Source organism: Urocitellus parryii, chromosome 9, assembly GCF_045843805.1.
Source record: "Urocitellus parryii isolate mUroPar1 chromosome 9, mUroPar1.hap1, whole genome shotgun sequence".
Taxonomy (NCBI): Eukaryota; Metazoa; Chordata; class Mammalia; order Rodentia; family Sciuridae; genus Urocitellus; species Urocitellus parryii.
This window is the reverse complement of record NC_135539.1, coordinates 85,468,173-85,491,353: the sequence shown is the minus strand read 5'-3', so window position 1 is coordinate 85,491,353 and position 23,181 is coordinate 85,468,173. Positions and strand designations below refer to the sequence as shown.

The 23,181-nt window shown below is 53.2% G+C and overlaps 1 protein-coding gene across 1 annotated transcript in view; it reads left to right on the top strand.

The window, feature by feature from the left end:
- The first annotated feature begins 4,439 nt into the window (after positions 1–4,439).
- Disc1 (DISC1 scaffold protein) overlaps positions 4,440–23,181 on the top strand; it is a 193,430-nt gene continuing 174,688 nt past the window's right edge. Inside the window, exon 1 of the mRNA XM_026413137.2 lies at positions 4,440–4,522. Within this exon, the coding sequence (XP_026268922.2) occupies positions 4,468–4,522 (55 nt within the window). The 5' untranslated portion in view covers positions 4,440–4,467. The remainder of the gene's footprint in view (positions 4,523–23,181) is intronic.

The following is a 23,181-nucleotide window of genomic DNA, read 5'->3' as shown; positions in this document are numbered from 1 at the left end:
TGTGGTGTGTGTGCATGTTTGTGAGTGTGATGTGCATGGTGTGTGATGTGTGGGGTGTGTGTGTGTGTGTGGTGTGTGCATGGTGCATGATATGATGTGTGTGTGGGTGGGTGTGTGGTGTGCATGATGTGCAATATGATGTGGTGTGTGTGTGTGGTGTGCCTGGTGTGTGATATGATATGTGGAGTGTGATATGATGTGCTGTGTGTGTGTGTGGTGCCCAAGGAGATGTAGCAGCATGAGTGGCCAGGTGCCCAGCGGCATGTTCTGCTGTGTGAAGGAAGAGTAGACTTGTGGGCAGTGGTCAGCCCGCTGATTTCATCTGGGGGAACAGGTGCCATGGTGGCCAGGAAGCTGCATGCCACAATAGCTCCCCTGGTAGCAATTCCTGCTGTGGCCCTTGCTGTGTGGGAGAGAAAGTTCTAGTCCTGTGAGCCTCCATTGCCTGTCTGAAGATGGGTGTAAAATCAGGCTGCTGTAAAGGACCTGATAAGCTTCACTGGTGTAGGACAGTGTCTGACAGGTAGGAGGAGCTCAGCAGGTTTGAGTTATTACTAATGAACTTAAAGAGCTTCCTCTATTCCCAAATGCAAAGTTGAAATGCCCCAACCTGGTAAAGAGTTTGACATTTTATCTCCTCCAAGCTCCTGGCTCCTTGCTGCAGATCCATACCTCTATCGTGGAATGTTGCATGTAATATGATCTCAGATGTGTGGAGTTTCTGCTCAGCACACTGAAGACCGCTGGAGATGCAGAGGCTCCAGGCTGTGACCTCAGATTGTACTGACACCCTTGGCCACCCCATTTTTGCTCCCACTAAGACAAGGAAGAGTTTCCCAATTTGTTAGTTCAGCTTTTTTTCATTGCTGTGACTGAGACACCTGACCAGAACAACTCAGAGGAGGAAAAGTTCATATTGAGCTCAGAGCTTCAGCGGTCTCGGAGCTTCAGAGGTATATCAGTCCGTAGACAGTGACTCCATCACTCTGGGCCCAGGTGAGGCAGAGCATCTGGCTGAAGGGCATGGTGGGGGATGATGTGCAGCTCATGGTGGCCAGGAAGCAGAGGGAGGAGGAGAGCCAGGGGACAAGGATAATCCCCAAGGCACCCCTAGAGACCTGCCTACAGGGACCACTGGGTACAGTAGTCCTCTCAAATTATTATTCCACGAGGTGGATTGATTAGGTCACAGCTACCAAGACCTGATCATTTCACCTGTTGGGGGACACCCCATAGCCAAACCATAACACCACTCATTTAAATTAAAAAATATTGAAGATCATCCCTCATTAATTGCTCTCAGCTACCCTCTCAGTGGGTGCCTTTACATGTCTCAGCCTCCAGAACTTAAACCCCAGCAGAGGAAACAAGAAGGGTGTCTTCTTTGCTCACAAGTGTCCGGATTCACAGTGCCTAATCCTCACCATGACATTTAGAGCAGACATGTTTCAGGATGACCGTCCAGCTCATAGTGGACCTTGCCCTGTGTTCACAGGTGGTTTCCTGACCTCTGTGCTTGTCCTACATCCCTTGGTCAAACCCCTTACCCCGGATGATGTAAGACATGGGCTCCGACCTAATCTGGACCAGACAAGATCTTGTTCCCAGGGATTTGGAATTAGCTACAAGTGGCTCTCAGCGACTGGATGGCATCTTTCCTTCAGTTCAGTGGCATCACCGAGTCCCTGGGGAAGGCAGGCCAGGGGAGCACCAGTCTATGGAGAGAGGAAGCAGGCTTCTTGCTAGGGGTCACCAGGGCTCATCGTAAGTCACAGTACTCTATCCACGTCCACTCCTCACTCCTGGACCCGAGACTCCCGCCTGTAGGAGGGGCAAGGGCACATTGGATGCTGGCTCTGAGCACCTGGACCAGCCTTGCCAGTGCTATGAGGGGACCTCAGGAATTCGCTCCACCTTACGTGGATTTCAGGATAAAGGGAACTTCCATGGACAAGGCGTTCTGTAAGTCCCTGTGTTTCCACAGAGACAGTGTGTGACGGAGGACAGAGGGGCATTCCAGGATGTGATTCTAGCAAGCACCTGGTGCTGCCCATCTATGGTGGATGCAGAACGGCAGAACCAGCCTGTCACTAGGTGGCTGACTGACCATCCTGGGGCATGGTGCCATATTGGATATATGGAGACACTGCTGTTGGCACTTGGGCACTCAGAGGTGGCCATAGCCAGGCTGGACTTGGTGAGTAGATGTCTGCTGCTGAGCCCATGAGCAGACTCCTTCCTTGCCACCATGGCCACTTTGTTCAGGAGCCCATTGGGCAGTGACAGGAAAGAGGCTGGGGAAAGAGGCTGGTTGGTATCCACAGAACATGTCATCCTATCACCTGATTATAAACTGCTCTGCTGAAGTCACCCTTTCGTGAGCATTCACACAGGACACAAGTACCTTCCCTTTTTCGATGCATGCTGAGAGGGCTATCCACATATTTCCTCCTCAGATCTGTTGGCCCTGATTTTCCAGTCATGCTCCCTTCCAATACTGAACATTTAGCCAAATGTCTAGCCAAACCAGTGGGCACAGCCCTTGGGTCAGTACCTAGTTACACACTGATATGGGACGTTTCTCACAATCCTCTGGGGCGGAGGGAGGGACACAATCTCTAGCAGGCTCCCTGCTGGAGAATTGTGCCCCCCGCCCCAGAGGATTGTGCTTCATTGCTGTTCTTTCAGGGGGTCAGAGAGGGACAACAGGGCTGCAGCTGGAGAGCCTGAATATCCTGCAGAACCATCTGAAAACCAGTCCTCTACCACCAAACTACATTCCCACCGCTTTTTATTTTCTTTTTTTAAAAAAATTGAGATAGGGTCTTGCTAAGTTGTCTTGGCTGTTCTCAAACTTGTGATTCTTCTGCCTGGACCTCATGAGTCACAGGGGTTATAGGTATGTGGCCCTGTGCCTGTCAGATTTTTCTTTTTCTTTTTTCTTTTTCCAAGGGTCAAATAGATGAATTGGATAGGATTTGGTGGGTGTCATCATCCCTGCATTCTTTAAGCTCCTGGTAGTGGTTTAATCTCCTCAAGCCCTCATGGAGTGTGGGATAATTTTTGGCTATTTTCCCAGCTAGAGACACTTGTAGTGGCTTCCAATGGGTCTCCTTCCACAATAATCTTTTGTCCACAGGTCTGGGAAGCTATGGGAGCATTGCATTAGTTTCTGGGTATGGCTACTTCAGTTCTGGAACTGGAGTATCAACCATAGGTTGTGTACAGTGATCCATGGACCCCTCATGGGATGGACTAGAGGGCACCTGGCCTCCATAAGCCCCTACTTTGACTGGTTGTCCAGTGACATTTTGGTCTCCTGGATTTGGTGGCAGTTCAGAGCCAGTGTGTAGGAATATTTGGAGAACTGTCAAGGATGCTAGGTGACACATTTATTTCTCACAGCTGTGAAAGGCGAGTGTGTGGGGCCCATCCAGGACAGGTGAGCAGGTCTTACGTGAGATATCCGCCCTGACATTTCAGTCTCCTGAAGCCTTGGATCCCTTGTTCTAGAGTGGACTGGGCAGCTCTGACATTTCAATGTCATCTAGTGTGTGCCACCTCTTGGTCCCTGTTTCAGTTAACCAATCAAAGTTAGAGCCCTTTCCAGCCCTGCCCATTGCCAGCTGAGTCCAGAATCTCCCCCTAGTGGTCTCAATCAACACATTGAGCCTGATCCAACTGCGCCCACACCCGGTAACCACCGGCATGTCCCTATCCCACAGCTTGCTGCTTTTCACGTGCACCTGTGGATTTACCCACAAGGCCCGTGTATCCAGTTCTAACAAGTCCCTCTCATTCTCCCAGAAGGTGTTCCTGACCTCACAAGACCCTGAGCACCTGCGGCAGCATGGTTTGTGCCATGCCTCTGCCCTTGGCCAACACTAAGGCATGTTATTTAGTTCTCAATGTTCTTGGTGCCTGCTGCCCAGAGTTGAGCTCCTCAGGGCAGGAACTCTGTCTGTCACTTCCCATTGTCCTGTAACAAGTGCATTCTCCAACTGCCAAAAGGAAGGGGTGAAGGCACTAACCAGTGCCCAGGAGCTTGGCATGGATCACAGCCCAGTGCTGCCAGAGATTCAAAAGTCGGAGTTGCATTTTACTTCAGAATAGCTGCTCCACTCTCCCCTCTCTGCCATCTGTCGCCTTCTCTGCTGCATCCATCCCTGGCCCCTCACAAACCAGGCTTCTGGAGGCCTCCCCACCTTCATTCCTGGGGCACCGATCCCTCCTGCTGCACTTCCCCAGAAATTGGCGAGAGTGAAGAGCAAACTTCCTGAAGTCCCACCCGCGCCAGCCCCGTGCCTGGGTGTGCGCGAACGTGCCAGGGGCCACAGATGGAAAGGAAACTGCCGGCCTCGCGGAGGAGGAGGAAGGAGCCTCCCCTGCGGCGTCAGCCCCCTGCCCACTTCCCGTCCTACGCCTCCCTCCCTCCCTCGGGCGCGGCTGGAGCGGCGGGCCCTGAGTATGCCGGGCGCGGGTCTCCAGGGCGCGGCTGGCGGCATCGGGAGCCATCGCGCAGGTAGGCACCTGGGATCCCGCGTGGGGAGCGCGCTGCCCTCGAAGTCCTGAAGCCTGGGAGTGAGTCTGGTCGCAACTCGGGCCCAGCGGGCGCCTTTTGAGGGGAGGGAAACCGAGGCAGGGCGCCTGTTGCGCGGGGCGAGGGCAGGGCGGGCCTCTGGCTGCAGGCACAGCGCGGACCTGCAGTCCCTGCCCCAGAGTGCGGTGACTGGGGTCCCGAAGACCCGCGGTCACCCCTTCCCCGTGTGTCCGCGGGGCGGGGAAGGCGCAGGCCGTGGCTGGGGACCCCGGGACGCAGGCAGCTGGTGGGGAGTGGGAGGGAGAGCTGGAGCCAGCAGCTCCGTAGCGGCTGCTGGGCGCCCGATTCCGCGCCCGGTTCCACCGCCCACTTCCGACTTGGGACAGTGACGCCTGGCCGCTGGGCCAGCACAGACTACTCCATTTCCACTGCCGAGCATGGGCCACCTGCCAACCACCAGTGTCGACATGGGGCCATAAGTGGATGGCTACTGCCAACAATGACAGGACTTCCACCATCTCACAGGACGGCAGGAAGCTGGGGCTTTGCAGGTCCAGGAGAGGTCTGCCGGCCACTAGACTCCCGGAGCCCACTTCCTGGAACATGGCCTCAGCGTTGCTGTGTGAAAGCACTTTGCAGTGTGTATGGCTGGGGCGTAGATGGGAGTTGGAGAGTACCAGGGTATTAACACTGGAAGAGGGCCTTCTGCACCCAGGCCTAGATTCAGCCTCAGTTTGATCGCATGTAGGATGGAGCTGACTCAGGCCGGTGCAGTTCCAGTGTGTTGGAGGGAAGCTTTTGGCCCCAGGCACAAGCCATACAGCAAGTTGCAGGAAACTCTCAGTTGCAATCTTCCCTAAGCAGACCTAATTAATTTGGAGTACGTAGGGACACCAGTTTGATTTGATTAAAGCATGAATATCCGGGCATCTTAAGAGAAATTTAATTGTATTGTGCTCAGATGAGGTCCTCTGAGGTTCAATTGAGATTGATTTCTGTGCTCTGTGACCTTGAACCTCAGTTTTTCTCATGCTTACCAAAAAAAAAAAAAAACCCAAAACAAAACAAAACAAAAACCAAAAATATGAAAAAAAAAGAAAGAAAAGAAGAAAGAAGGAAAATTGGGGGGTGTAATTACTGCCTTTTGCACTGACAATGTTGCCTGTGGATCAAACAGGGTAAAACATCTGAAACAACTTGTGGAGTTGGAGTCTGTGTGCAAACACGACACCACATTTTGTGGAAGGAATGGAGCGCCTGCAATGGTGCAGAACTTCCAGAGCGCCAGCTGCACTCTTATGAGTCCCTTGGATGAACTCCTCCCCAGGCTGCTGCTCAGTCCTCTTTTCCACTCTGATGCGGCTGAGCTCTAGGGACCTGCTTCTTGTTCTAGCTTGCACAGTCGTTCTACGGCACTCAGGATTAGAACCTTGGTGTGGGTCCCTCTCACAGTGTGATCCCAGCTGCTGGTTGATTGGGAGTTGCAGAGTGGGGCTGAGGTTCAGAGCAGACCTAGGTTAGGTTGTAGGCAATGCACCCTACATATTTAGAAACCCTGAAGTGTAAGAGTGAAGTGTTAGCCTTGGCAGAAGAAACTGAAATAATCTTAATTTCTTTCATCCCTATTTTGTGAAATCCCATTGAAAACCACCTTTTCTTTTTTTTGTAACATTTGAAAGAATGGCTCTTGAAATCTTTTCAGAAATCTTTTCAAAAATCTCAGTGGAAACTGGATCAAGGTTTTTAAAAAATATTTATTTTTTTAAGGTGGACACAATATCTTTATTTTATTTTTATGTGATGCTGAGAATCGAACCCAGTGCCTCATGAATGCTAAGCCACATCCCCAGCCCTGGATCAAGGTTTTAACACTTAAGTTTGCTGGAACCCGTAGGAGGCTTCTGAGGTAAAGGCCAGGTTGGGAATACTTGTGTTGGTGTTGCAGGGCTGAACCTCAGGACACTGCCCCCAGGACCTTACTACCTACCTGAGATGTCCCGGGGAGAAGTGGGACCTTCGGAGAGGAGAGGGAAAGCTGGCTTCTGCTGCAGAAACAATTCCTGCTTCATTTGTTTCTGAGATGAAGTTTCTCTTATTGATTTTTATTTTCCCCAAAGCAATGCATGCTCATTACAAGAAACACAAAAAACTGTGAATGAGCAAAAACCATCTTGCATTTAAAACACTGATCTCTCTGGGCAAAATGGTGCATACCTTTATCCCAGCAATGTGGAAGGCTGAGGCAGAAGGATCACAAGTGCAAGGCCACTCTCAGCAACTCACTGAGCCCTGAGGACTTAGTGAGGCCCTGTCTTAGAATAAAAAAATAAAAAGGGCTGGGGAACATAACTCAGTGGCTAAGTACCCCTGGATTCATTCCCTGGTACAAAAGAAAAAACAACCACCCTGCAACCTTCCAAGCAGCCTGGCATCTCAGCTCTTGTCTGTTTCTGGATGTGTCATCGATTTCTAGCAGTTCCAAACATGGGATCCAAACTAGATTGTTTTGTTCAGTGACACAAGTGATACTTGTTCACTTCTCAAAACAAAGACATCAGTGTACAAAAGGGAACCAAATTAGTATGCTCATTAAAACTTTTCCTTGCTAAAAAATATTCTAAAGTTTTAGGGGGATGCGAATCAGTGGTGGAGTGAGGTCCTGGGTTCCATCTCCATCACTGAAATCAGATCTTGACATTTTGATTGGAGAACTATTAGAAGTTCAGTTATTGCTGTTTGAAATTTAGAGTTTGATGTTATAGTGGGCATCTTTCTGAGCTCTGAAGACCAGGCAGAGCAAGGTTTCTGCGTCTAAGCGTGGGTGACATTTGGACTAGGGTGGGTAGGCTGGAGCTGGAGTCATTCTTTATGCTGATGGTTATTGAGTTTATGAGCAGCTGCAGGCAGCCCAGGCAGAGCCCACTACCCCCAGACTTTGGCAGCCCCCCTGGGGACAGGTGGGTCCCAGGCACATGGGGGGCCACATGTGGACACCATCCTTGGGCATCTTGTGTAGCTTTTTCTTGACTGTGGTAGACAGGCCTTGGCGGGTGACTTAGGTGCAAGAATTAGGCACTTTTTTTTTTTTAATATCAGATGCTTCAGGCTTTCAAACCCCAATTTCTCTTTCAAAATCAGAGTTCACCAGAGCTTCTTTGAGTGCAGACTTTGGGGTCAGCTTCCATTTCCTAATAGAGGCAGGAAAGGACTATGGCTGGACAGTGAATGAAGTGTTTGTGTGCGGCTTTGGGGAGTAGCCAGGGCCCAGTAGCAGTGGTGTACTCTGCTGCTCCTGTGACCTCTGGCCTGTGCCCTGCTTCCTTTCCCTCTCCTCGTCCCCGTTGGCCACTTGCCTCTTTTGATGGCTCAGAAATGGGTTGTGACGTGCTGCTGCTTCCTCAGCCACTCATGGACACTTCCTCAGGATCACTGGCCAGCGATGGGAACAAGCAGGATCACAGAGCTTCTTGCTGGATGAGGCTTTAGAAGACCAGCTGGCTGAGCCCCTGGTGCTCTGGCATCGAGACCCCGATGCCCTCCTCAGCAGGTGCAGATACTCTGCACTGTGCCCTTGGAGGCCTCAGAGCCTATGTTGCCTCTCCCATGTCAATTTCAGGCTAATTTCTCAGCCTCTGGTCTGTGCTTGTCCTGAGACCACGTGGGTGAGATTCTGGTCGGCGGCAGCATCTCCCTGCTGTGGTCGATGGGTTTGAGCTCTTGGAGACATGTAGGTAAGGCAGCAAAGTCCTCCAGGGGAGGGACTGCCAGCTCATGGAGGGACTGTCACTCATGGCACAGAGCAGCAAGGGTGTGCGTGGCAGCAGAGGTCAGGGATCTGCTGTGTGCTCAAAGGACAGGAAAGCGAGGGCAGCAGCAGAGAGGGGAGGATCTGGCTCTCTTCTCCTGGCCTTAGGGTTCCTGGGGGGCTGGGTGGCGGCCCTAGTTCTGTGCAATCCGTCCCCACTTAAGACGTACAAAGTGAAGTTAACCCAATCTTTATTTTTTTGAGTCATTGTGGCCCCTGAAAACTTACATTTCCAACCAGATACATTTGCTATTCAGGGTTAGTGGCCTTCTCCTCATTCATTCATGTGGCACTGACCGGCTGTCTCACTGGTCCAGAATCAGGAGCAGCATTAGAGTCACATGTTGGTAAGGTGTCAATGTGTGACTCCTGTGAGAGGTAAGTCCTCGAGGGGAGGGACTGCCAGCTCCGTCACTCATGGCACAGAGCAGCAAGGGTGTGCGTGACAGCAGAGGTGTCTGGCAGCTGTCCTTTGACGGAGTGGGCCCATTTGAAAGGTGGTGAGCCTTTGTGGGGGGAAGCAGGTAGCCAGTGTTGGATGAGTCTGGGGAGGCTGTGAGGGGGTCTGGGTCTGCAGGAGGGCTGCTAAGATGTGTGGGTGGCCCTCCAGCTCCTGGGCTCTGTGGTAGGTGGGGATTTGTGTTCCTGGGTGATTTCCTGCCCCTACTCACTGGGCTCTACCTTGCACCTCCTCCCTGCCCCGCCCCTGCCCCCAGGTTGTTGAGAGCCACAGCCAAGGGGCCCCAGGAAACTTCCAGCTGCCAGCACCAGCTGCTAGCTGATGATTGGCTCACAGTGGCCCCAGCAGAGGGGGCCCCAGCAAACTTCCAGCTGCCAGCTGATGATTGGCTCACAGAGGCCCCAGCAAACTTCTAGCTGCCAACTGATTGGCTCCTCTGCTCCTTGGGTTGTTTCCGCGCCCTTTCAGACCACGGAGCTGCTCATTGGGGGACTTTTTTTTGGCTCCGCCCACGCGACCCAGCCAATTGGCCTCAAGAGCAGGAGGAGTGGTGGAGGTTGAGAGGCTTGTGGGAAGCTGATGGTGGCAGTTGGGCTCTGAGGGTTTTCCTGAAGAGCTGTGTGGTGCTGGGTGTGTGTGTTCTAAAAATAAAGTTCGTTCCTTTTGACAAGTGGCTCCTGAATTGTGCCCAGCCAGGTGGTTCCGATCCTGACCTGGACAGCACCTGCTGGGATCGCATGGCCCTGTTTACCCCCCGGAATAGCTCTGCCAGTAATAGAAGCCTGCGTTTGACAGGTGTTCTTTGTGGAGACTGGCATGGGTTGCATGCATGACATCTAAAGTTTAATGAGTGAATTGTGTCCCAGTTGTGGAATCAGAGTTGAAATTTTATTTTGTGACCTGCACGCCCACCTAGGTTTCCTTGCCACCCGACCTGTGAGTGGAGTGATGAGATGACCTGCTGTAATTACAGGCTTTGTTTGTAACCTAGAGAATGCGGCTTTTGCCTTCATAGACTAAAGCATCTTTTCTCAAATGCTGGTAGAAGGAGGATTATTTTACAGTGGTCAAATTAAAAATGAAAACAGCAAACACCATGGTAAGTTCAGGTTCTCAAGTTTCCAATTCACTGGAAACATAATTGTGAAAGCAGTTTTGTGATCACAAATCTTCTGATGAAAACATTTGCATATGTTAGTATGATTCTTAATATTTCTGCAGTGCTTTGCGTCATGGCCACAGGCTAACCAAAGTGAAATGGGAGACGGCTGCCCTTGGGGATGGACAATCTGCAGTAAATGTAAATGGTAGTTTCAGGGATTTTGAGTTACCTTGACCCCATAATCCTTTTCTTTCCTGCCTCTCTATAACTTATCAGTAGATCTGTTCTGCTGTATTCATAAGTCTATTCATTCTGCACCTCCATCTGTTCCGCCAAGTTGTGCTCTGCAGGGTGGCAGAGGTGTGGGTGCTTATCTTCAAGGACCATCCTGTCTGGGGGGAGATCTGAGGAAGACCCTTCCCAGAGGTCTCAGGGGAGCCCCCTGTACCTGGCCCCTGCATACCTGAAACCGACACCCTGACCTTTCTGCGTGCCTTACTCACCTGTCAAGAACATCATGGCACCCGTCCTCCTGCCCCCTGTGGGCATGTCAGAGTGGGACCCTCATCCTGATCCAGCCAGTGAGACTTCCCAGCCTTGGTTCTCCGGAGTTGCCTCCTCTTCCTTCTGTGGGTGTGGTCTGCTGTGCCTGGACCCTGCTTTTCCCAGTCTGTGGGCACTCCCCGGGAAGCGCTGTGGTCACCTCCCCCTTGTGTAATGCACCCAGGGTTCCTTGTGTTCTCACCAAGGCATCGAAGCTCCTCCTTAGGGTGTGGGTGGGTCCCCAGGAGGAGCTGAACCAAGTCTGCTGTTTACTTGCATGGCTGTCTTGACTTCAGTGATGTGACTGGAGAAGTGGACCAGGTCTGTCCCTCGAATCCAGCCATGCTTTCCTGACCCTGTCTTGGGACTACCCAGGTGCATTCATCCAAGTAGTTGTTGTGTGCAGACATAAGGGAGAGATGGCAAAGGCAGGGATCTTACCACTTCCCCAAGGCACCAGGACACAGGCTCTGTGGGAACCAGAGGTGTCCCAGGGAGTCACTCTGCCTAAGGCTGCTCTTGGTGTGACTCTACATTGAGGTTGCCTTTCAAACTTGATTACAATTTTTTTTTAAAAAATATTTTTTTAGTTGCAGATGGACACATAATATCTTTGTTTATTAATTTATTTTTTAAGTGGTGCTGAGGCTTGAACGCAATGCCTCACAACTGCAAGGTAAGTGCTCTACCTCTGAGCCACATCCCCAACCCATGATTGCAGTTTTTTAAAATACTTTTTTTAGTTGTACACCAAACCAAAACTTTTAATTTATACATTTATTTTTATATGGTGCTGAGGCTTGAACGAAATGCCTCACAACTGCAAGGTAAGTGCTCTACCTCTGAGCCACATCCCCAACCCATGATTGCAGTTTTTAAAATACTTTTTTTAGTTGTACACCAAACCAAAACTTTTAATTTATATATTTATTTTTATATGGTGCTGAGGATTGAACCCAGTGCCCCACGCATGCTAGGCAAGTGCTCTACCACTGAGCCCCATCCCCAGCTCTTGAAGACATCCTTTAATGAGTAAAAGATCCTTTTTCTTGAAGCTGCTTTTGTTCACAAGCATACTCTGTTGATTTGATGTTCAAGATCAGTAAAAGCAGCTCACATTTCCAAAGAGTCTTCCGCCCACACAGATCATCATAATAAGACCCACATGTGCCTGCGTCAGCTCCTTATCTTGACTTGATTTGGAGTAGACGGGGACAAACCATGGGGCAGCGCTGGCCCTGCTGGTATTACAGTACCCATGTCCCATCTCCCATGAGGCTTGACATTTGCCATGACGCAGGGCACTTTGGACAGGTGCATCTTCTCATGGGACCCGCCAAAGGTGACCTTCATTAAACCATGACACAGATACTTCCTTTTATTCACTATTGTGTGCTGTGATGGACTGACCAAGTGACGAGTTGCAAAGAACACTGGCTAGGGGTCAGGTCCTGGGCCACTCCTCTAACCTCTCTGGGCCTCATTGTCCACCCTGTGCCATGCATCAGCCTCAGTTTACAAAGACCAGCACCATGTCCCCATCAGCCCTGGCTACAACCTGCAGCCCTCACTTCATTGTGACCTTGCTGATGCCATTGCTAAGGCAGCCCTGCCTCTGCTCCGTCTGTCATGGCTTGCCCCTGCTAAGCACCCTGGAACCTGGCCCAGGTCCTCAGCTCTTAGCTGGACCACCCTGCTGCTTGATCCCATGAAGGGGGAGAGGAGGACTTCGTTGCTTCACATCTGTGCACAGGAGGTCCTGGCGCCGGGTGGGTCCAGTCAGATTAGATGGCTGCAGAGGAGCCAGAGGAGGCGTGTCTGTCTCAGCCTTGGGCTTTGGAACTGGACATGGTGTGTCATAGCTCGTACTTTTCGCTGTGGCTGCTGCTGCTCCTTTGGCCCCTTCTTTCCTCCCTCCCTCCTTCCACACCCTGGTCTTAGCCTTGGCTGCTGTCCTGTGGATTCTTCAGAGGCCACCCTTCTCCCTTGGGTTGCCTCAAGCCCAATGCTGCATAGGGCTGGACAGAGGGACATGGAGTGTCCTGGAACAGGAGGATGGGTGTCATGGAGGGTGATGGCTCTCCCTGCATGTCCCAGGGAGGGCCAGTGGGCTCCTCTGCCAGGGGCTTGGCAGTACACTCAGGTGGGGGTGCTCACTTGGCTTCCCAAGCTGTGCCCAGCAGGCGGGCCTCGGGGCTCCGTTGCGTGCGTGGACTCCCTGATGGGTTTGATTCTTCTCTTGGGTGAGTCCTTTGATGCCATATTTTGCAGCTTGAGGGTACAGGATGCCTCCCCTACCCTGTGCCATGCTCTCGAGGCCCTGCGGGTCTGGAAGTGAGCGGTTCTCCCATCCTGTAGGGTGCTGTCTCTGCTCTGAGTGACCCCAGTGCTGCTGGCGATGCCAGTGGTAGCAGGGTGAGGCTGCAGAGCAGTGAGTGGGCTGTTCCTGCTCAAGGATTCCAAGTGCAGGCCTGGGAGATCTTTGTGCCTTTACTGGGTGATTGGCTTTTGTTTGGCCTTTATAAAAGTCTTCATCCAGTGAGATGCAGGCTCTGCGAAATTCCCTTTGGATCTTGCTTTCTTGGAATCCCTCTGATGGTCCACTTCTGCTGAAGTCCTTGCTCTTGCCATTACGACTTCAGACCCACAGAGGGCGTTCTCTCCTTGGAGAAGCCAGCTCCGTGGCCTGCCTAGGCCTCTCTCTGAAGCAGGTGTGTAGCTCTAGGAAGGAAACAGCCACCGTCCAGGTGCATTTAATAAAAATTACTGAGCGTGACATAGCCACGTGCCCCTGAGAGGAGCGGGACTCAGTTCTTTCCCTCCCATTGAACCTCCCTGGCTCCCTGTGAACTTTTGGAGCTGTCTGTTGCTGGGGACAACTTCTGTGATGTTGGGGACATGGCAGAGCAGGTGGCAGCCCTTTGGGTGTCTCTGCATCACCTGCCTCAGCAGTGGGAGTCCAAGGCCCCTCAGTGCAGAGACAATGTGAGCTTGTTCCCTGGACCCGGAGCCAAAGGGCTCCTTGTTCAGCCTCAGAAAAGCCCACAGGAAGTGCCGCCTTCCGCTGCCACCCCAGGCCCATTGTCCTTTCAGATGTGACTGCTTTGAATCCCTTCTGAGTGTGGCAACCACTAGTGCAAAGAATAAGTACAGCCAGAGTGTCCACCTGGGGCTGGTCCCGGGCTGCATGCGTAGGTGGTGGCCTTCCCAGCCTGGGCTGAGCAGCCGGCTCCTGGCTCCCTTCCTTCCAGGGGGCCGCCTGCAGCCCAGTGTATGAAGTTGGGAGCCGAGTTGGCCTGTGTCCCTGTTTCCCTGAGGAGCTGTCCTTGGGCTGGAAACCCTGGCCTTCCTGGGGTTTGCTGGCTGAGTGGGAACTGGCCACCCACCCTCTTCACATTCACACGGCGGTGACAGTGCCTATTTCAGGGGACTGTTGCAAGAATGGTAGGAGATGACAGATGAAGGATAGGAAGCAGCTGTGCCCAGAGTGACTGCAGCCTAGGACCCTTCAGGGTGTTCACTCGGTGGTGCGTGGGCCACCTTCTGCTAAGTCACCTTCTCAGGGGACATCTGCTTGTGGTCCACCCCAGGGCACCTTTGAAGTTTGCACGAAGGTACCCTCTGTGCTGGCAGTGGCTCTGTGGATGAGGGGCATTGTCAGCGTGGTGGGCTGGGCCTTTAGGGGAGTGCCTGGCATGGTGCCCCTGCCTGGGCATTTCCCTTTCACTGTGGCAGTGGCACCATCCTTAGCAGGCTGTGCCACTGTGACCTCCTGGTGTCCTGAGCTTGTTTAAGACTCAAACAGAGAGGCCTTTCCCCCCAGGACTCGTGGTTTCTTCGGCCACACATTTCTGCTAAAATTCTAATAGGTTTCTATTTGACAGATAATAATTGTGCCTCTTGCTGGGACCCAGTGTCACGCTCCGATGCTGGCTTTCCCCGGGGGATCATTCAGTCAGGTGTTCCCGTTGCTCACACACTGACTTTTTGGCATGGTGTGGAAGTGCTCTTGGCCACTTTGAAATACATGTTGCCTCATGATTGGCTGTGGCCACGCAGCTGTGTTGTGCATCCCAGAAGCTAGCTGATGGGGGCAGCTTCCTCCCGACGCTGGCAGCCACCATCCTGGTCTCTGCCTCGGAGTCTTCCCTCCCGTGTGCAGGTGAGACCATGTGGTGCTTTTCTGTCTGCCACTTGGTCTGCTCCATTTTCCTCGTTTAAGTTCTTTCTGCTGGTAGGTGGTCTCAAGCTCTCTGGGGCCCTATTACCACCCTTGGTTTGCTGCCCTGCTTTCTCACCAGACCCTCATCTCTCAATGCCAGGGTGGCTGTCTCGAGGCCCAGGGCTGGGATGGAGAGCAGATGGTCCTTTGCCACAGGGCTGCGTCTTCCCACGGAGCCTTCCAACCTCACCATTTGGAAGCAGCTTTCTCACCCTTCAAGCCCACGTTCCTAGAATCCCTGGCCTCTCGTTGATGCTTGAAAGCCAACAAGTCTGAGGAGCCTCTCCTCCTTTGCTGTTGCTTTTAACATCATCTTCGCCATGTTTCATTTTGTTGCTGATTACTTTTAAAAAAGTTTTCTGTAGTTGTGTCTGGACAGCAGGCCTTTATCTTATTTGTGTGCCGTGCTGAGGGTCGAACCCAGTGCCTCCCACATGCTGGGCGAGTGCTCTGCCCAGCTCATGCTGCTGACTTTCTGCTTTCCCCATGTCCCCCTGGAGTTGTGGGCTTGGTAGGTATCAAGTCTCTCTTCCCAGTCATGGTAGGTGAGAGCTTTAGGAAATATGTGGCCCCTGCACGTCCTGGTCCCATCTTCCTAGCCTTGGACCTGTGATCCTGTGCTGTCCACTGCCTGGTGCCTGAGTGAGGCCCTGGCCTTGGGCAGTTCTCACTTCCAGGCACGAGTGTCCTTGTCACCCAGCACCTGCTGATGTGATACAAAAGCCCAAGTGTCAGCCGCCCCTCAGGTTCCGAGCCCCTTGCTGGTGTCCGGGGGTGGGGGGGGGCGGGGGGAGGTCTCTACCCTGTAGGTCTTTGGGGATTCTGGCACACCAGGCCCTGTGTTTTCAACTCGTGGCTTCTGGAGCCTCCCGGGGCACCAACATCTCACGGCAGACGGAGGAGTCAGGGTAGTAGAAGGAGGCCTTTACTGGCCATGTTCAGAGTGGGGACGTCACCTCTGTCCAAAACTTAACTGACCAGAACACAGTCACCAGGCCACATGAAGCCAAGGGAGGCTGGGAAATACTGCCCAAATGTGTGTCTTGGAGAAAGAATCCAGCTAATGGACAGCTGCCAGTTGGCTACCGTGCCTGTAGAGCGGGGATTCTCTGAAGAGCTGTCATTTATTAACTTGTTACATTCTATGAGGTGGGAAGTGGATGTTGAGGCACAGGGACGCTAAGTAGCTGGCCTAAGGTCACACAGCCATGGGTGGGTGGACTGGCTGGATTCCGGCTACCTGCCTCAGGGCTGGCAGCTTACTCAGTATTGTGGACTGAAAGCATAGAGCACAGGTAAAACCTAAAGGTGAGAAACCAAAGGTGGTAGAGGTGACATGGGGACTGAAGGTTAAGGGCAGGGCACCATCCGTGGTCTAGCTGCTGCCTGGCAGGGGGGCCTGGGTTCCATCCCAGAGCTGCCATGGCAACAACTGATTTCCTCAGATCTCAAGAGTGAGAATCCCAAGCCGTGAGTCAAAACACTGCTGCCACCAAACTACCACAGTTTGGTGCCTGGAGCCACACAAATGGACCGTTCTGCAGCCCGGAGTCCAGCAGACCAGTGGGCCCCGCTGGCCAGAACCCAGCTGTGGGGCTGTGCTCCTTGCCTTTCCCAGGTCAAGAAGCAGCTGGGTCCCTCTGCTGTGCTCCCTTCTCTAATCCAGCAGGCCAGGACCTCTGACCTGCTCTGACCCTGCCTCCTGTTCCTGCCTCTGGGCCATTTCCCTTAGAAGGTGGCCCTCAGAAAGGAGGATACATCCAACCGTGGTCTCTGCAGCCCCTGCCTTGACCCCAGGGCCAGGTATTCAGTGCAGACCAAGACGATGCTCAGGTGCCATGCCATGTGACCCAGTTGCTCTGGTTGAGGTCACTGTCACCCACCACCCTGAGCTTCTCATGTCCTCTTTTTTGGGTACGGGGGATTGAACTCGGGCACTCGCCCGCCGAGCCACATCCCCAGCTCAGGGATGAGACAGGGTCTCACTGAGCTGCTTAGCTCCTTGCTTTTGCTGAGCCTGGCTTTGAATGTGTGATCCTCCTGCCTCAGCCTCCCAAGCCGCTGGGATTACAGGCGTATGCCACTGCGCCCAGCTCTAATGTCCTCAGACACTCTGAGTCCTTGTTGTGTCATGAAGAATGACTGTCATCCTGCGGCACACGGCTGCTGTCTTGGAGAGGCAGGCCCTCCAGAGGAGGTTTAAAGGCCAGACTAATCAGGAAAGACGGATGGCATTTGGGAGGAAGGGGCACAAGTGCATAAGTGAGACCAGACAATCAGCATCATGTTAGAAGCCCTCAGCAAATATCTGGCCTTGTTATTTTATTTGAATTTCATAGAAATGCTATCTTTTAACAAACAGCAGCGGCCACAGAGGAGGGCCCAGGGAGCAGAGGGGTGAGGGTAATGTCTATGCCTGGGGCCTCTCATGTGCCCCCTCAAGCACCCTTCAGGTGTCTCGGGCCTCACCCACTTCAATCTCTGACACCTGTGTGACCTCGCCTGCTTGGAGGACCAGGGGACAGGCTCTAGGGAGGGAGAAGGATCACCATGGTGTCCTGGAGGAGCAGGGACTTGGGGAGCCTGGAGAGGAGGGCAGAGTGCTGTCAGAGAAGGAGGGTGTGCTGGTCAGTTCTGGAGACAGTAGATTCTTTCTCTTCAAGTTCAACGCAGTTGTGCTCCTGACCCCAGGCTTGTGAAGTATTTAAATCTTGAAGTGTCCCAAGAAGTAAGCACCATGGCTGAGATGCAGCCCCTTGATGGCAGGTGAGCCAGCCATCTCCCCGTCTCCCCACACAGTCATGCAGTGAATGGCCTTGGGGGCTGAGAGCCCATATCCCGGGAAGTCCTTGCAGAACAAGGAGGAAAAGGACTAAAAGGAGAAGCTGATAAGGTACCCACGAGGACCACCACCTCTCATTCTCCTCGGTTTGGATAAATCTAGGGCATCCGAGGTTGCCAAGGAGGCAGGCGAAGGATTGAATCCACACATTGAGCTTTCCAGTTGCCTGGCCCCTTCCGAGCGGCCCTCTTTCTGAACTGCTGACTCAGGGACAAATCAGTCCTGCCTCCAGCGGCCTTTCCTTGGCCTCCTCTCCAGATGAGCTGCGGGGCAGGGTTCTGCTCAGGAGGGGTTCTGTTCTGCACCCAGGGATCATCACTTAGCTTCCCAGGATGCACCATCTTCGTGGAGTTAAGATCAAATTGTTTTCTACTTCAGAAAATCCAATTCAGGTTTCTTACTGACCACAGGTTAAAGTTTAATTTAAAGTCTGTTTTCCTGTAAGAATTAGTAATTCAAACGGTGAGGTGGTGGAGCAGCTTGGTCTGGGCCTGCAGGTGTGGGGAAGCCCATCTTTAGTCCTTGATGCTTCCATTGGACTCTTTCAGGGACTGAGCCACTGCCGTAAATGGGTCAGCTGTGATGATGAAACTTGAAGTGTATTGTGGACTGCAGAACATATATTGCTCTTTGGCTTCGTGCCCTCCTGGGGTTCTGGGGGAGGCCCAGAAACCTGCATTTTCCAGGCCTCCCAGGTGATTTCCATGCAGGTGTCCAAGACCACACTCGAGGCATGCTGGCAAGGCAAAAGCTCCGGCCTCTTTCCTAGTTGATGAGTGACCTTTGCTGAGCGCTGGGGACCCCCGGGGTTATTGTTGGGAAGATGCAGTGTTCCCAGCTTATAGTCAGACTTAAATCTCCTCCTTCCTTTCCCACTCAATAGAGGTAACTAAGGAGGACTGAGGGTCCTGTGGCTGCAGCATGAATTGTTCTATGATGGCAAGTTCAATGGCTCACAGTTTTAGTGTGTCACTGCTACCCCACCAGCTTCCCAGCCCACCATGGCTGTGCTCTCCTGGGAGGTGGGAAATGGACTTGTGCAGCACCCCTCCCTGGCCATTCCTGGCTTCAGCTGGGACCTGGTCACTTTCTCCAGAAGCCTCTTCTTCCACCCAATCCACAGTCAGGATAACTCAAATACATTCAGCAGGGAGGAGCATTCTTCACTAGGAGGAGCACTCACTAGGAGTAGCATTCAGCAGGGAGGAGCATCCACTAGGAGGAGCATCCACTAGGAGGAGCATCACTAGGAGGAGCACTGACTAGGAGGAGCATTCAGCAGGGAGGAGCACTCACTAGGAGGGGCATCCACTAGGAGGAGCATCACTAGGAGGAGCATTCTTCACTAGGAGGAGCACTCACTAGGAGGGGCATCACTAGGAGGAGCATCCATTAGGAGGGGCATCCACTAGGAGGGGCATCACTAGGAGGAGCATCACTAGGAGTAGCACTCACTAGGAGGAATATTCTTCACTAGGAGGAGCATCACTAGGAGAGCACTCACTAGGAGGGGGATCACTAGGAGGAGCATTCTTCACTAGGAGGAGCATCACTGGGAGGAGCACTCACTAGGAGGGGCATCACTAGGAGGAACATTCTTCACTAGGAGGAGCACTCACTAGGAGGAGCACTCACTAGGAGGAGCATTCACTAGGAGGAGCATCACTAGGAGGAGCATTCAGCAGGGAGGAGCATCACTAGGAGGAGCACTCATTAGGAGGGGCACTCACTAGGAGGAGCATTACTAGGAGGAGCAGTCACTAGGAGGAGCACTCACTAAGAGTTCTGCTTAGATCTATGTGACTTGTGCACATTTTCAGCTCTGTACCATTGTGCTGAGGACAGTGTGCATGGAGTCAGGCAGCCACATCTGGACCTACTGAGTCATTCTCTCAGAACTCTTTGGTTAGCAAGCATGCTTTTGGGGACCATATCTGAGCACTGGACACGTGGAGCCCTTGGTGGTCCAGGCACAGCCCTGACATGGGTGATGAGCCAGACTCACATCCCAGGTCAGAGCCCGTTGCGTGCAGGAGAGGAGTGAGCGGGCAGTCTTTCTTCCTGGGCTGCCATCCTGGCTCTGACCAAGCAGTCTCTTCTCGCAGGCCTCAGTGATCTAACTGAGGGACAGGTAGTAGCAGCAAGCTCCCCAGGAGGGCGTGGTGAGGAGTGGGCAGACCTGCTAAGGGTGCAACTCTCTGCACATAGAAGGTGCCAAGCGAGTGTTTGAAGCATAAAGGGACATTCAAGGATGTCACCTTCATCAGGCCAGCTTTGTTTCCTGGCCCCACTCATGCCCTGAGTTGTTCCCTAGGCCACACCTTTCTGTGTGTCATCCAGCCTGTGACTTGGGGGAAAGGAGGCAATGGGTGATGTTGGGCTGTTGCTGTACCAATGCTTGGCCCATAAGGTCTTGGGAAGAGACTGGGCCACCCACCATCTGTCTTGGGAAGCAGCACTTCCACGTCTGTGGCACTTTCCTGGCCTCACCTCATCTCAGGCCACAGAAAGATCGAAGTGTGGAGAGTCAACCAACTTCCTCATGTTTTGTCACCAGACTGGGAGTGGTGACACGTGCAGTCTCTGGTCCATGAGCAGGTGCCATGGAGCCATCTCTGGGGCGAAGTGGATGTGGGTGGTACACAGAGCAGCAAGGCCCGTGCTGAGCTTCGCAGGAGCTGTGGGAGGCACAGCTTCCTCCTCCATGCCTGTGGGTAGTGCCACTGAGGAACACAGCCAAATGAACTTGTTGCCCAGACAATGGCAGAGGCTGGTGACAGAAATCCTTCCAAGAGAGAAACTCATCTTCCTGATGGACTGTGAGCTGTGCGGGCCCCGAGGTCCCTCTGCTTCCACCCACCCACAGCCCCACCTGCATGTCCCTCTTGCTGTCTTTTGGAGGCTGGCCACTTTAATCCTGTCTGGCCCTCTCTCAAGATAAGCATGTAATTGAAAGTGTGCCCATGAGCGTGACCTCCAAATTGGTGGATTTGAAACAAAGCTGATTAGAGACTTCTGAGTCCGTGAAGAGAAAATCTCTCTCTGGAAGGTGTTGTTGGTGGTGAAAGGCTGGGAGCCTGACACACGGCACACATCTGGCGGGCTCTGTGCTGCGACCGCACCCGGCATCTGCCTTGCTGTCCTGGGCCACTCCTGCCTACAACGTGTGGCCTCGGCTCGGGGTCTTGCTGGGAGACACATCTGTTTCCCCTGTGGAAGACTCCAGCCCCGGGGTCCCTCACCCACTCCTTGTCCCCAGTGCCACCCTGTCATGCTGCTCAGTAGAGCCGTGCTCCGGTGCCGCTGTGGTTGTTGGTCCTCAGAGTTGGGGATCTGTGAATGCAGCTGATGTGGATTTTTGACCTGAAGAACAGAGTATACTTTACAACCAGGTGTGTATGTGTGTGTGTGCAAACACACAGACGCTCTCGTGAATTCCCATCATACATACAGACTCACTCTCAAACTTTCCAGAGCTCCCGGGACCTCTTGACATGGCCTAGTGCCTGCAGGTGCTGTGTGCCCCTGGCCTGCATCTTGGGAGATCTACTTGAAGGTCACTGCAGAGGCCAGAGCTCTGCTGGCCTCTTGGAGGCTGGCTGTGCTGGGGCCTGCCTCTGTCCTTGCTGCGGTGTCACGTCTTGGTCCTGGTCTGTGTTCTGCCCCTGTGCTGTACCTCCCTTCTCCTCCCAGGTGAGGCTTTTCGACCTCCTCAGGATACAGGGCAACTGTACGTCAGCCTCATCCCTTCCGGAGCAGCTTCAGGTCTGGATGGTTTCATCTGGCATGGTGAAGAGGGTGGGCAGAGGGAAGAGCCCTGGTCAGGCAGCTGGGACCTCCCATCCCTTTAGGTCTCAGAGTGGCTGGCACAGCATTCACTCGCTGCCCATCTGCCCCTCTTCTGGCCTGTCCGTATCTCCCGCCGCTCCTGGTGCACAGGGGAGTCAGAGCAAGCACCTCCCATCCTTTTGGTGAAGCCCGGGACTTAGGGTCCACCATCCCTGCTTTTCCATGCCTGACACGTGATGTGGTCTCAATAAACACTATTGTTCCCCCTTTCTAATTTCCTGTTTATATATAATACAGTCTATTTGACATTCTTATTTTCCTAGAAGGCCCACTTAGGCTCTGCGGGCGCTTGTGGAAGACCCTGCTTGGGGAGATGCCTGGTGTCTGTGTCGTGCCCTTGGTCTGTGAATCTGTGACCTTTGGCTTGCAGGCATAGCCTGTTCCCTTCTTCAGGACTGGGAGGTGTCTGTGTCTTTGCAGCTGTGGTCTGTCTCCCCGCCTGGCTTCCTCAAAGACCCCACGGCACTTTGCTGACCTCATTTCCACATTCCTGCAGCGTAACACGTGGATTAAAGCCAATTTATTACCCCAGGTTGCCTCATTTATTTCAAAATAAGCTGCAAGCAAAGGAATCTCGAGTCCCTAGGTGAGAGTCAACTCGAGTTTTAAAGCCATTCTAGAGAAACAGACTCATCTGGTTTATTTTCACTATTAAAGACCTTTTTAGAAAAGAAATAGGCTTTGGGTATTGCCGGAGGGTGAGGAAATTGCCAAAGGCTGAAGAGGTGAAGGAGGGACCCTGACCCTGAGGGCTGGACTGGTCCTGCTCTTCTCCTTAGAGCTGGGGGTCTGGGAGCAGCGGGTGGGCGAGGCCTGAGCCAGCAGAAGTGTCTGCTGCCCTGGGGAGACACGAGCCGGCGAAACCCCGCTAGCCTGGGTTTCTCAGAAACTGAAGTGGGTTCTCGGGTGTTTCCTGAGAGCTGGCCAGTGTCCACTGACTTCCATGTCCTTGCATCCACCTGATCATGTTCTGTTACTGCCTTTGACCCTCTCAGGAAGATAACTACAGAGCCCCAGGGGGAAGTCTGGGGCTGACTTCTGGACATGGCTACCTTAGCAACAGACTCCCAACCAAGCAGAGAAAGGGGCCCAATGGTGTGCTTCTTTCAGTGCCCAGAAAATCCCCAGTCTCCTCACAAGGTGGTCTCCGAGCACCCAGAAGCCCCTGGGAAAGAACTGAAATTAGAGCCTCCTGGGCTTGGACTGTCCCTCGCCACTGGCTCTGGTTTTCAAGGGGTATGTTGGTGGTTGTGCTGTATCCTCCTGGTGCCCTCCGGCTCCTGACCAGACAGAGGCGTGGCCAGGCCCGGTTGAGAGCCAATGTCCACCCTTCTGACTCCCCAGAACCTCTCTCTGAGGGTCCATCAGGTGCGTGTCAATGGGATTGGTCACCTACAGAGTGATGCAGGACTCATTTGTACACCCTGTGCCCCAGGTGACCAGTGAGGGCCGAGAATGCAGCACCCAGATGAGACTACAGAGAAGGAGCTGGCCTCAGACGTTGTATTGGTCTGGACACGGGAAGTCTGCGAGGACGAGTGTGCGGTTTACACCCTCTGGAGTGGGCCGGGGGCAAGAGGCAGTGTGCCGTGGCAGGTGGCCACTCCGGTGGTGAAGACGTCTGTTTCGCCAGGTGGCTGAAGTCACTGACACCTGGGGATGGCAGTATGGACAGGTGGCACTCTGTGGGACAAGGGCTTGCGAGCTCCAGTCTTCACCATCAGCTTGCAAAGGCGTCAGCCAATCAGCTTTCCCCAGATGAGGAAACCGAGGCTCAGAAAGGGCACGTGGTGGGTTGGAGAGCTGCAGGGGCCTGGA